Source organism: Neovison vison, chromosome 14 (genome assembly GCF_020171115.1).
Source record: "Neovison vison isolate M4711 chromosome 14, ASM_NN_V1, whole genome shotgun sequence".
NCBI classification, from domain to species: Eukaryota; Metazoa; Chordata; class Mammalia; order Carnivora; family Mustelidae; genus Neogale; species Neogale vison.
Genome location: NC_058104.1, coordinates 7,313,108 through 7,325,393, shown reverse-complemented (window position 1 = coordinate 7,325,393; position 12,286 = coordinate 7,313,108). Strand labels below are relative to the sequence as shown.

The 12,286-nt window shown below is 54.5% G+C and overlaps 1 protein-coding gene across 1 annotated transcript; it reads right to left on the bottom strand.

The window, feature by feature from the left end:
* Window positions 1-691: 691 nt before the first annotated feature.
* Window positions 692-12,023, bottom strand: NPTX2 (neuronal pentraxin 2). The gene is made up of 5 exons (XM_044232630.1): window positions 11,598-12,023; window positions 9,727-9,943; window positions 4,925-5,169; window positions 3,015-3,194; window positions 692-2,143 (listed from the first exon to the last, which is right to left on the bottom strand). Exons 1-5 carry the CDS (start codon window positions 12,021-12,023, stop codon window positions 1,916-1,918), a joined length of 1,296 nt encoding a protein of 431 aa, XP_044088565.1. The 3' UTR covers window positions 692-1,915.
* Window positions 12,024-12,286: the final 263 nt, after the last annotated feature.

Sequence of the window (12,286 nt, the reverse complement as noted above, 5' to 3'; positions counted from 1 at the left end):
TAATGTTCTGTAGTTTTCAGTGTCCCTGACTTATAGTGGCTTGACTTAGAATTTTTTGACTTCATGATGATGTGAAAGCAACACACATTTAGTAGAACCTATCTCGAATTTTGAAGTTTGATTCTTCCTGGGTGAGTGACATGCAGTACGACACTGGTGATGCCGGGCCGCGGCACCGAGCCACGGTTCCCAGTCAGCCATGCCATCACGAGAGACATCACAACAGGGATGGGGCCTCCAGAGCCATAGGCCAGTTTGACCCCAGCTCTGCCTTCAACTAGCCGTGTGATCCAAGTCACTGTTCAATTGTTCCAAGCATTCACCTATAAATCGGGATTCACTTTCAGGGGTTTGTTAGGAGGAGAGAATGAGATGTATGTAGAACACAGAGTAGGTGGCCAACAGGTGTCAGGTCTGGGATAGGGAGGTGGAGGTCATCGAGGTTAAGTTTGATTCCTGGTTGAGAAGACAGGGGCTGGCTGAAGACCAGGAGACTGGCCAGAGCTTGTGGGACATCCACAGTCTGGGCCTGGCATTGAGGAGGGAAGGGCTCAGCCCTGCACCACGCCCCTCTCCCTCCAAGCACATCATTGCCCCTGGGTCCGCCAGACACCGGCCCCAGACCTAAGGACTGTGGCAAAGCCCCACCCCCTACCCTCAGCCCCAAACATGGAGCAAACAGATACGGAGGTATCTTCCAGTGCACTTTAATCAAAATTCCATCATCAGAAGAGTTCTTGTAGCATACAATGTTAGGATGGGCATGTCAACTTGGTCCTACAAATGGAATTTCCACATATTTGCACTTCAAACATGTATGAAAAATAAAATATATAATATTTAGCTTTATAAATTTCCCCACTTCATCACTTTGTCCTTAAAATAAATTACTACCTCTGTCCAATAAATTAAGCAACCTGGAGTCACTAAGCAAATATCAGCCAAATGACTCCCATTTCCTGAAAAAGTTCTGGGGGAAATACTTGAGACAGTCAAATGCTTACAGGAATCAACATGAATTAAAACTAGCACATTCCTCACAGTGGGGCAAGACATTAAAAATGGAAGGCTGCTAATGGCTGTTCTTCTCTGTTGGGAAAAAATAAATCCCCCCTGACCATACCGAATGGTTGTGGAAGCTGCAGTTGAACTTTTGGCACCGGTGGAGAAAAGAGGCTTTTCAAAGAAGCCATTCCTAGCGATGATTCCATCAAAGCATTGGTCTGAGGGAGAGGTGACAGAGGGGAGGGACAGCTGCCACAGCCCTTCTCTAGAACTCGCTTCTGCGTTCCTGCTCCCAGCCCCCTCTGGAGGCCCAGACGCCCCCTCCATCTTGGAGAAGGCAGGGCATTGTCCGGGCAGCCTGCCCCCCTCCTTGAGCTGAAGAGTTCCTCACAGCCTAGTAAAGAACACTAAGAGAAAGGCCCTTCTGTGGGCAGCAGGGGCTGCTTTGCCACGTGCTCAGGGGACAGCAGGGTATACTCTATACACAGGGGACACAGATATTCCAGCAGGAGGGCCGCACAGCCTTTAAAGGGGACAGACAGAAGGGGCACACAAGACATGGAGCATCCAAGAGGGCGGACAAGGCTGCGGTGTGCTAGCAATGACAGGGGCTCTGCAAGGAGCCTCAAGGGCCTTCAGCCCCCCACCCCTAGCAGGAAGTCAGAGATCTCCCCACCTGCAAGCTCAGGGCTGCTTCCCCCCTCAAAACAACATAATCTTGGTAAGGAACAAAGAATCCAGTGACAGGGGCCGCTACAGAACCTCGGCCTTCGAGATTCCCTGGGAATGAGCTTTGGGGGCCCCAGCCCGTTCTGGCAGGGGCTTTGTACACAGTTTAACTGGGGGAGGAGGTGGCCTTGCACTTCTGAAAGGAACAGCCCGGCCCTGGCCTAGACAGAGCCGGAGGCAGCTACAAGTCAAGGAGACGTTCCTCACAGGTCTCCACGGGCCACTTAGAAGCCCCTCCAAACACATCGACGTTGTTGTCCACCCAGGGTATGATGTTGCCGGGCATGTTCGTGGAGCAGTTGGCAATGTTGATAATTTCTTGTGCACGGAGGACGCGGTCCCATATGTTGAACTGGCTGAGCTCCCCCACGAATGCCTGCGTGGCATCGAATCTGCCCCCAACGGTGTCCTGGGGAGGGGGGAACAGAACCCCATCAGCGCAGGTTCAAAAAGCGGACAGGTCTGCTAATTCTCCTGGACTGTGAATGGCCTCTGGGAAGGGATGCCAACTTGGGAGGGAGATGGGGAGACTGGGGCACTTTCCCGACTCCCTCCAACGCTGGCTACACCTCAGGACCCCTGATTCCTTCACATCCTGGGGCTCCTCGACACGGTGCTCCAGGCTCGAGTGTTAAGACATTTTGTCCAAACTCCCAAAGCTAGCACTAGTTCCCGGTCTCCAGACTCCCAGCCTCTCCCAGGGAAGTGAGGGGGAAGAACAGGCCCTCAGCAAACCTTAAGCACAGGCTGAAACATCAACTCTTACCTGCCCAGGAGCAGACAAGCAATGTACATTTCCCTTCTCCCACCGGGTAAGTTTTTGGAGGGCAGCTTCTGAAATCACCTTCCCACCCCCATCTCCCCCAGGGTGCTGAGCACCCACAGGTCCACATCCAAGGGCGTTATTTAGAACAATTAATCCCTGAGTCCCCTAAAACACTGATCCAGCAGCTCCTGGAAGATGCCCTATCAGTTTTTGGCATCCTGAATCGATGTTGTGCCTGGCAGAGGCTTAACGTCTGGAAAGAACCTGAAGTCACTCCACGACAGCATGACCCTAGGGACACTCCTGTTCACCTGGGTTGGACTCCATTCTGGAATCTTTCTGAACCCACCACACCAACCTCAGGCCATAAGACAGCACGGGGCGAGCCGGCACAGTCCCGCCTCAGGGGCTGGGTCGGGCAGGCAGACAGCTGACCAGGGGGCCCGGGGCCAACCGAGCCTTGTGCCGCTCGCTCGGCTGGCAGCGTGCTCCCGTCTTGCCCCCCTGCACTCACCTGTTCCTGCCCGAGGATCAGCACACCCCCTGGCTTGATGGGGTGCCAGGGGGCCAGGTTCTCCCCAGTACCGAGTTTCTCCCCATCCTGGAACGCTTCCCACATGCCGTCCCGCGTCGTCCAGGTGATACAGATATGATGCCACTTGCCGTCACTGACAAACAGGGGCAGCTGCGCAACCTGCGGACAGCAAAGTGCAGGTGAGGCACCCCCTCCGGGTTTCCAGAAGTCTGACCTGCAGACGGACTGGAGGTCCTACTGCTCCCATCTTGCAGGGTCCCTGCTGGTCTCCCCTTCTCTGCTTTTTGGGTGACATGGGCAACTCCGTCCTTCAGAAAGCCTTGGGGAGGGGACACTGTGTGACACAGACACCTAAGAGGAAAAGGGCACGTAGCCTGGGTACAGGCCCCTGAACCCAGGGTGGCCCAGCTTTCAAGGGGACACCTCTGGTCCGGGTTCTGCTGAGGGTCCAGGATGCTGTCCAGACTGAACAGATGTGAGGTGAAGGACAAGTCCCCCTCCCTGCTGTGCTGAGTCTGAATGCCTCCTGCCAGAGGGCCTGAAGGGAAGTCAGGGTCCTACTGGGCCAGCCTCTTTGGAAACAGTCAGAACAGGTATCTACACTCTAGACAGAGGCTCACGAACATCCATCATGACACTTGTGGACTGTGTGTACTCCTCTGTAGAAAAAAAAAAAAAAGGCCTACAGTTACATGGGAGTGTGTGCTGGGGGTGCACACAGGGACCCCCATATGGAGCAGGAGGAAGGGCACTTCTGACCCACGTCATCCTCCAGCAGTCCCGTGAGCACTACAGCCCAGCCCAACCAGGTGCCATCCTGTTGTTACTGCTGGTATCCTAGCAACCCGCGGCTTCCTCCCAGGAATTGGCTGTTTATGTGCCGCCTAACCCAAGAGGAAAACAAGGTTCTGGCCCTGCTGTGTCCAAGGGCGTTATTTAGAACAATTAATCCCTGGCTCAGGGACATGGTCACCACTAGAAGGAGCCCCGTGAGGAGATTCCACGGCATCTCCCACTTCAACTCCATCCAAGATGGTTCAGTAACGCCAGAGTAAGGGGCCAGGGCAGAGGCAGCAGGGAGCTGGAGCAGCCATTCCAACGCTCAGCTCCAGCAAGGACGTCAGGACACATTTTCTTTGGCTATGCCGAGTCTGACTTCAGAATGGAAGTTCAAGTGGGGCTCCTGGAGGTCCTGCAGATGCCCAGAGCGGAGGTCTTGAGAAGACCACGCTCTCGAATGCTGAAACCAGCCAGTCTATTAAAAAGGGGTATTTACTCTGGAAAAAGCAAGGCTATAGAGATAGGGAACAGATCAGTGGTTCTCATGGGCTGGGGTAGGGGGTAGGAGCTGACCACAAAGGGGAATGAGATTTGGTTGGGGGGGAATAGGGGAGAAATGAAACATTTCCATATTTTAATTGTGGAAATCACACAAGTGCATGCATTTTCAAAACCGGTTGGACTGTTTACTCAAAGTTTTACTGTAACTTGTACCCCAGTAGACCACCCCAAAAAGATACACTGAAAAAATTTCCTACGCAGAGGGCCACACACAGACCCCTTCCCCTAATCAGTATGGCCCTGGGGAATAGTCCTGAGTAACTGGCCCAAGGGCCTGTGACCATTCAGGCTGGCCCAAGAGACCCCAGCTCTACTCCTCCCACAGCACCTGGCCTGGACCCTGTGCCGCTTCCAGGCCAGACTCACAGCTTGGGTCTCCACCAGCCATGGCCTCCTGCCCCTGCCGCCTACCCAGTCAGCTGGCCACAGTGGGACTGAGTTGGTGCAGAGCTGTCCCCACTGTGAGGAGGACAGCCCTGCAGCCAGCTGTCAGAAGCCACACAGGCTGACCATTGCTGCTGTGATGGGGGCATCCAAGCAGGCCTCACCTTGTCGTTGATGAGCAGCTCAATGGGGTTGTTGCCCCACTCTATCAGCACGATCTCGTTGGCCTGCCCAGGCACCGCGTAAGAGAACGGTGTGCCGATGCCCGGCAAGGCGCTGGATCGTAGCCACAGGCAGATAGTGAAGGCGTACAGTTCAGGCAGTGTTTTCTTGATCTTGCCGTACAGGTAGTTTGTGCGCAGGGGGAGGGACACTTTGAACGCGTCGGGAGACTTGAACGCACTGTTGCCTGGGGGGTGGAGAAGAGAGGCCATGGTGTGTTCACCTACTCCCTGCCAGCGCAGCCCAGAGCCACAGCTCACCTGGACCCCAAATTCCCCCAGGTCAGTCCCTCAAGCAACAGAGCACCTGCTACTGGGGAGCCACGGTGCAAAGTGCTACCAGCCCAGAAGTAAACAAGACTGGCCTTGCTCTTGAAAGCCTGAAGAAGCGGGTAAGGACAAGTTGAATTTAATTTTCTAGTTAAGCCAGAAAACCCTTCTTCAGCCCTTTCCTTAAAATCCTAGCCCCTTTAGCTCCTTCAGCAAGGGCGGGGTTGGGGCCCTGCCGGGCTTGGGCTTAGAGGCAAAAAGTCCTTAACAGGGACCTAGACACCTGATTGATAGATACTCGTCAAGCCAGTAAGTCCCTGTCACTTCTCACCCTGAAGAATCACTGCCCCCCCAGGCAAAGGAGTCCACATGGGCGCCTGGACACTATAGCTTAACTCAGAAGTGGCTTTTTGGACTAAATCTCTCACATGAACCACTTTGTTCATGATTTGCCTTTTCCTCCTCAAGAGAAGATTGTGTCTGTTGATGATTTCCTGCGGTTTGGAGCCAGTCAGAGACAGAGGACAGAGGTGCCCCTCCCCGCTGAGGTGAACAGCCACAGCCAGAGCCTTGAGCCCTTGGGGACTGCCTGGGACTGAAGAGAAGCCCCTGACTGTCCTCATGTAAATGGTGCTTCCCAAATCTTTGAAAGCCACTAGTACGCTTAACTGGGTCTAAGTAATTTCTGATCGTTCTGACTTAAGCTCCAAATTAACAATAAAAATAAACACACAGAAGGCAAGTCCCCATCTCGAGTTATCACAGATTCTGAGGTTTGCCAGGTACCACCCAGTTCTGTGAGTGGGTCACGGCAGCAGCTTCCCTCTCACCTGGGGACCGGATGCTTCTGGTGAAGGAGCCTGAACACCCTTCGCTCATTCAACAAGTATTTATTAGGCATCCACAAGGGGCCAGAGGGACTCCATCACCATGAGAAACATGCAGGCTCTCTGGACCCAGAACCAGTGGAACCAGACAGGCCTGTGTCTCATGGGAGTGTATAAATCAGTCCCTTCTAAGGAACAGAGGCCACAACGAATGACCCTTTCTCCACTGCGATCCCCCAGACTCATTTGCTTTTGTAGTCAGGAACGTGTAAGAGAAGCTCTTGGTGCCGTGGTTCACCCCCACGCAAGGAAGACCTGCACAGAAAAGCCACAAGGCCCAGCATTACCCTTTCAACCTCTGGAACAGGCAGCAGAGAAAGACTAGCCTCTGGGCCTTATGGGTACTATTTACTTGAATCTGCTGCTTGTGGACTCTTATCTGGTCCATCCTGAGCTCCCCATCTGCAGAGTCACTGAATACCTAGCGAGGGCTCGGAAGGCTTGGTCACCTGGGGAATACGAGGGGAGCCATGCCGGGTACAGGCGGGAGCAAAACTGAGACTAGGAAGCCCCGTCCCCAATTCTGTGGATTGTGCAGTTGAGGCACTGAGGTTTGGAGAAGCGAGGGGACTCAAACACAGGTCACACAGCTAATGAAAGACAGAGTAGGGAACAGAAGTCCCTCTCTCAACTACGTGCAGCCACTAGTTCTAATCTGCAAATGGCCATGTTCTTCACGAAGGCATGATTAGCTAATAAAGAGAAATGGCTTCTATCCTTGCAGGTGGGCAGGCCTGCTGATTTAATAAGGCTCAGCGTCGGTAATATCATTAGCTAGGTGACAACAGATAGGTTTAATTAGACCTGGGAGAGCCAAGGGGCAGAGGAGGGGCCCACACCCGGAAAGCTGGTGCCCTCTATTTATATCAAACAGCTTGGAGGTTTAGAGGAAACTTCGTTAAAACCAATTAGGGCATTAAAAGGCCTGACCGATAAATCAGAGGCAGCAGGTGGCAGACAAGTGAAAATGGGGGGCAGCTGGGGCCAAAGAGAGACAGTTTCTGTCTTCTCAGTGGCAACGTTTACTTCAACTCCAAGGTGGGCTGTCCCTGGCTGGCTGGCCCGGAACCTGGAGGCTCCTGCAGATGAGCAGATCCCACGACAGAGAAAACGAGCATCCGTGGGCTCAGGCAGCGCAAGCCTCTGTGTGGAGCATCGGATGCTCACCCCTGGGCTTTCAGGAGCCTCCGGCCCAGTGGGGCTGGAGCCCACATGCCACTTCAGGCTGCAGCCTCTGGGCATCTTGTCTTCTGGGGTCACCACCAAGTTCAACCCCAGCTCTGCAACCTGCTGGGCCCGTGAATGCACGAATCACTTGGTTCTCTGATTCAGTCCCTCATCTATAACTAATAGCTACCTCACACAGTGGTTGCAAGGGTTACGGAAGACACGGAATGTGGAAGTCGCAGCCTGGTGTCTGGCTCTGAACAGGCCCATAATGGGCAGGAGATGATGGACTGAGGGCCAGAGTCCCCAAAGCCCCCTACTTTGCATATGCCTGAGGTCCATCTCCTCTGAGCTCAGCAGGATGTTTTGAGGAACAGAATGTATTTTCCACTCTTGGTTTATTTGGGGGACTGGGAGTTTATATATTCCTTTATTCTCATCACAAATAGGACAGATAGAAACTCAGAAGACAAATTTGTCGGCAGATGATCACTTTCCTCAAAGATTCATTCCAGAGCTGGGTGGAACACACAGAAGGATTCTAGAGTTCTCGTGGTGGGCTCAGTGCTAGCTAGAACATGAACCTCCTTTCTGTGCCAGATGAGCTCTGAGGGCTTCCCATAAAACCTAGGTACCAAGAGTGTGGATGCTGGAATCTGGCTGGGGATGGGAGGGATAGTCATACAGAGCCAGCTGCCGGGTGGTCAAAGCCATGTTGCCACTGCTGCTCACCAGCCGGTGGCCCAGGTCCCACTCAGTCCCCTCTCCCCAAATGATGCACCTCTGGCCGAAGGTTCAGGGTATTTTTCTCATCTGTGTAATGGGTATAAGTCAAGTCCTCTCTCACAGGGGTGATGTGCTCAGCACACGCTAACACGGCAGGCTTCTGTTAACCTACATTCTTGCAGCAATTCAGCCACTGAGCCAGGCAAGGTATACAGCCAGCAAGGTCTCTGGCGGAGCTCTCTTTTTGTTCTACAGCTATCCCCTTCAAGATACTAAGTGATTGTGGTATGCCTGCATGTTGCCAGGTTCCACTGTGGGTGAGGCTGGGGAAAGGGAAGGCAAGCCACCCTCACCTAGGACCCGATGCTGCCTTCCTGTCCTCCTGTCGGCAAGAAAGGCTGCAGCCGCAGCTGCTCTGCCTTCAGGGAAGGCTCTTGAGACCTAAGGAATTTTCTGAGGTCACCTGGCAGAGGTGAGGCAGAGAGGAAATTCTTTCAGAAACTCAAGAATCCAAGTCTAACAGGCAAGTCACCCACCCCTTCTGAGAAGGATAAGGAAGGAGGAAAGCAGGACAGTGTTGAAGGAGACCTGTGACTTCTGGGGAGCTGCTGTAATAAAATGGAACAGACACACCATCCCCTTGATCATCTGGCCCTCCCTTGCCAGAGTCACTAAAGGCACAGCTGGACCTTCTCCTGTCAGTTCATGAAGTCGAGTAATGAGAAACTGTCTTTGACAGGCTGATGCCTCTGAGAAGATTACAATTTCATCTCCACTATCAGCAAACGTACACTTCACTCCCAGGCCACTAGGCAGTTTGGGGGTTGATAATGCAGTCTGAATTACGTAGGGCCCTCGATCCCTTCCCTTCCTGTCCCCCATGGGAGAAGCTCACGCACCCCAGTGTGAGCAGAGGAGAGAAAGAGACTCAGAATCCACTGAAGGTCTGGTTAGGAAGTGACTGAAATGTCCACATGGCAGGAGGACAGGGTTGGGTTGTTTGCCCACGCTGGTCCTGAGGGTACTGGCTTTCCCACGGATAACAGGGGGCGGGGAAGGGGGGCTAATTCCTGAGAGGACCATCCTCAATCACGCTACTGTTTGCTCAAACAGCTGCAAGCTACCTCCATGTAGGGTCCGTCACTGCAGACACCCTGGGGGTCACCGTCTGGGATGGAAAGCAGGCTGCTCCCAGCAGCAACAGGCCCCTTCAGTCTCCACCAGGTCAGAAGATGTATCAACAAGGCCGTCAAGCTGGGCAACTGTCAGGCAGAAACCCTACCCCCCTGCACACCACGGGAGATGCCTCAAGTTGAAAAAGCAACACTTCGTTTGAGAAACAGAGAAGGGAAAGTGGAGACCTGCTGGGATGGTAGAGAATGCTGCGGCTTTTTGCACATAGGACAGGTAGGTTCAGAGATGACCCAAGAGCAGGCTCAGAGCCGACCCCAGCAAACAGGAGCAGAGCCAGGTGCTAACAGTCAGCAAGCAGGGGTCACGACTCTCTCAAGGGCCCTAGTGGCCTGTCTGTAAATGGGTGGCTGTGGGGCCAGCCCCCCTCTGCCTGCTCTGCCTCACTGAGCCTGGCTTCCCTTATACTTATACTGCAGCCAAACACCAAGGCAATGGGGTGGGGGTGGGGGGCTGAGAGGGATGTCAGCCAGAGGGCGACAGAGAAGCTAGTTAGGAACTCACCTCGCTCCAGCTCAGTCACCCTCTGCAGCAGAGCATTCAGGGCATTCTCTGTCTTCTGCCTGTGAGCAGAGGTCTCATTGTGGAGCAGGGACTTCTCGTCCTCCAGCTCTGCCACCTTGCGCAGTAGCTGCCTCTCCAGCTCCCCCAGTCGCCGCTGGAGCACCTCTCGAAAGTCGCTGGGCAGCATTGCATTGGACACATTCACTCGGAGCTGGTGCTTTTAGATGGGGAGAGGGACATATGAGGGAGAAGTATTAAGGCCATTTAAAAAGAAATTGTGAAATGTAGCTCTAAAAGCCCAACCACACAGGGAGAAGCTTCCAAAACAGGAGTATTAAATCGTGCCAACAGCACGAAGGGGAGCACTTCACGGACTCTTTTTTCTTTTTTGTATGGAAAGGACTTCAAAGTCAAACAAGAATTACCTTGCTGCAATCTTTGAAAGTTACGAATTCCATTTTCCTCTCTCAGAAAGCTATTTTCCTTCTCTTGCTAAAAACTCAAAATTTTAATCACTATCTACCATCCTTGGGTAAAGATCACAACACAGTGAAGATTTAAAAAAAAAAAAAAGTTAACCAAATGGTACTAAAGCAGATGAGCCTTCATCTAGAAGTGGAAACAGCCCCCAATTCCCAATAAGGCACAAAGGTGAATAATTATGCTTGCAGAGAGGTTACTGGAAAATGAGAGACCTAAAATGTGACAGTTCTGAATTCCAGGAATTTTTGCTTTGAATGCTGTTGCTAAATCCTCATTTCCTATGCCTTCTCCTCCTCTATCATCATGCTGGCTCTGGAGGCAGTCTGCCACTGGCTAGCCATGAATCCTTGGCAAGCTATGTACCCCCTTTCTAAGCATTCCAAATTGTAAAATGCAGCTAAGAGGATCTGCCTCAAAGGACTGTTGGAAGGGTTAAAATTAGATAATATGCCTGGTATATATTTAGTAAACTAGAAACGTTAGCTGCTATTAATCATACCGAATCAAGGAATATACAGATGCTGGAAATACTGTATTTAGCCATCATGCCACAGGAAATCCTCAAATAATTTTGCAATAATTACCACCTGTAATTGAAACCTAGTTCTGCTAATGAGCATTCTGGTAAACGTTTTTTAACAGAAACGTTCCACACTTCTTAAATAGGGTTCAAAAGGAAAGATGGAAGTTAAATGAGGATTTCTCTCCCAAAGTTCCAAACTGCATACACCTTCCAAGAGAGAAACGTAAGAAGGTCCCTTCCCCCAAAACGGCCTGGAAGGGCACCTTAGAACCGGCGCAATTCGCAGGCAGAGCATCTTTGAAGTTAAAACCAGGTTTCCTCCGAGGCGCCAACCGGCGTGTGGCCCGGGACCCGCCCGCGCTCGCCTCCCCGCCGCGACCCTGGGGTCTCCGCCCGCTCCGGTCCAGCCCGGCCTGATTTATAAAAGGAAACACGGGACGCCCGGGACAGCTGACCGGCAGCCGCAAGTCACCCGGCACAGCCTCTGCGAGCGCGTGCGGCCCCGGGGGTCTCGGACATTTAGAGAAGAGGCCGTCCCGGTCCGCTCAACCGGATCCCGGGAAGTGACTGGCCACAAGGCGGACAGTCCCGGTGCGGGGCGGGGGGTGAGGGTGAGGGGTGTTAACCCTTTCCTTTAGGCAAGAAGCGGGGTGGGGGTGGGGGTAGGGGCTGGGGGTGGGATGCGAGCCCCGCAGGTAAGTTCGCGAACCCGAGAGAGAACCAACCCGCACCCCCGACCCCAAGCTCAGTTTGCTGTGTCCCGCACTGTCTGGCTGGCAGAACCACACGCCCCACCACTGCCCCGCGCCTCGGATCTTTCCCACCCTTCAGAATCACCCCCCACCCAGCCCCGCGCTCAGGCTACCTCGAGGCTCTCCAGGCGGTCCTTGAGGGTCTGCAGCGAGCGGCTGAGCTGCTCCACGACGTGGCCGGGGTCCCGCGGCAGATCGCCCATAGTGTCCTTGCCTGTGGCTGCCGGGCCCTGCGCCTTGCCCCCTGCCAGCCCCTCGCAACGCGCCAGCTTGCCCGTGAGCTCGCGGATGGCCTCGCGCTGCGCGCCCAGAGTCTCCTTCTGCTGCACGACGGTCTCGCGCAGCTGCAGCACCGCAGCCCGCAGCTCCTCCTCGGGGCTCAGCGCGCCGCCCTGCATGGGCATCGCGGGCAACGGGCAGCCGGCGCGCGCCGCCTCCGGGGGCAGCGCCGTGCACACGAAGCGGCTGCCGGGCGCCGGGCCGTCTTGGGCACCGGCGGCCACGACGAGCGCCAAGCCGGCGGCCAGCAGCGCTAGCATCCCGTCGCCGCAGCGCTCACTCCAGCATCAGCCGGCGGGCGGGCGCCGTCGGGGCGCGCGGCGGAGGCGCCTCAGCTGCGGGCTGAGGCCCGGCGCGCCGCTCGAGGGCAGCTTGAGCGCGGGAGCTAAGGGAACCGCCTGCCTCCCGCAGCCCGCTGTCTCCGCTCCGCGTACGGCTCTGGTCCGCCCGGGTCCGCGCGCCCTTTCTTAAGCTGGGGGTGGGGGGGGCCGGCGCGTGGGGCGCAGCGCCGCGAGCTCTGATT

Excerpts from the sequence above, each read along its gene's own strand:
- NPTX2 (XM_044232630.1), bottom strand. The coding sequence starts at position 12,023 with ATGCTAGCGCTGCTGGCCGCCGGCTTGGCGCTCGTCGTGGCCGCCGGT. Across the intron at positions 5,170-9,726 it reads GGTGACTGAGCTGGAGCGAG|GCAACAGTGCGTTCAAGTCT; the intron begins GTGAGTTCCTAA and ends TCCACCCCCCAG. Across the intron at positions 2,144-3,014 it reads TGATCCTCGGGCAGGAACAG|GACACCGTTGGGGGCAGATT; the intron begins GTGAGTGCAGGG and ends CCCCCTCCCCAG.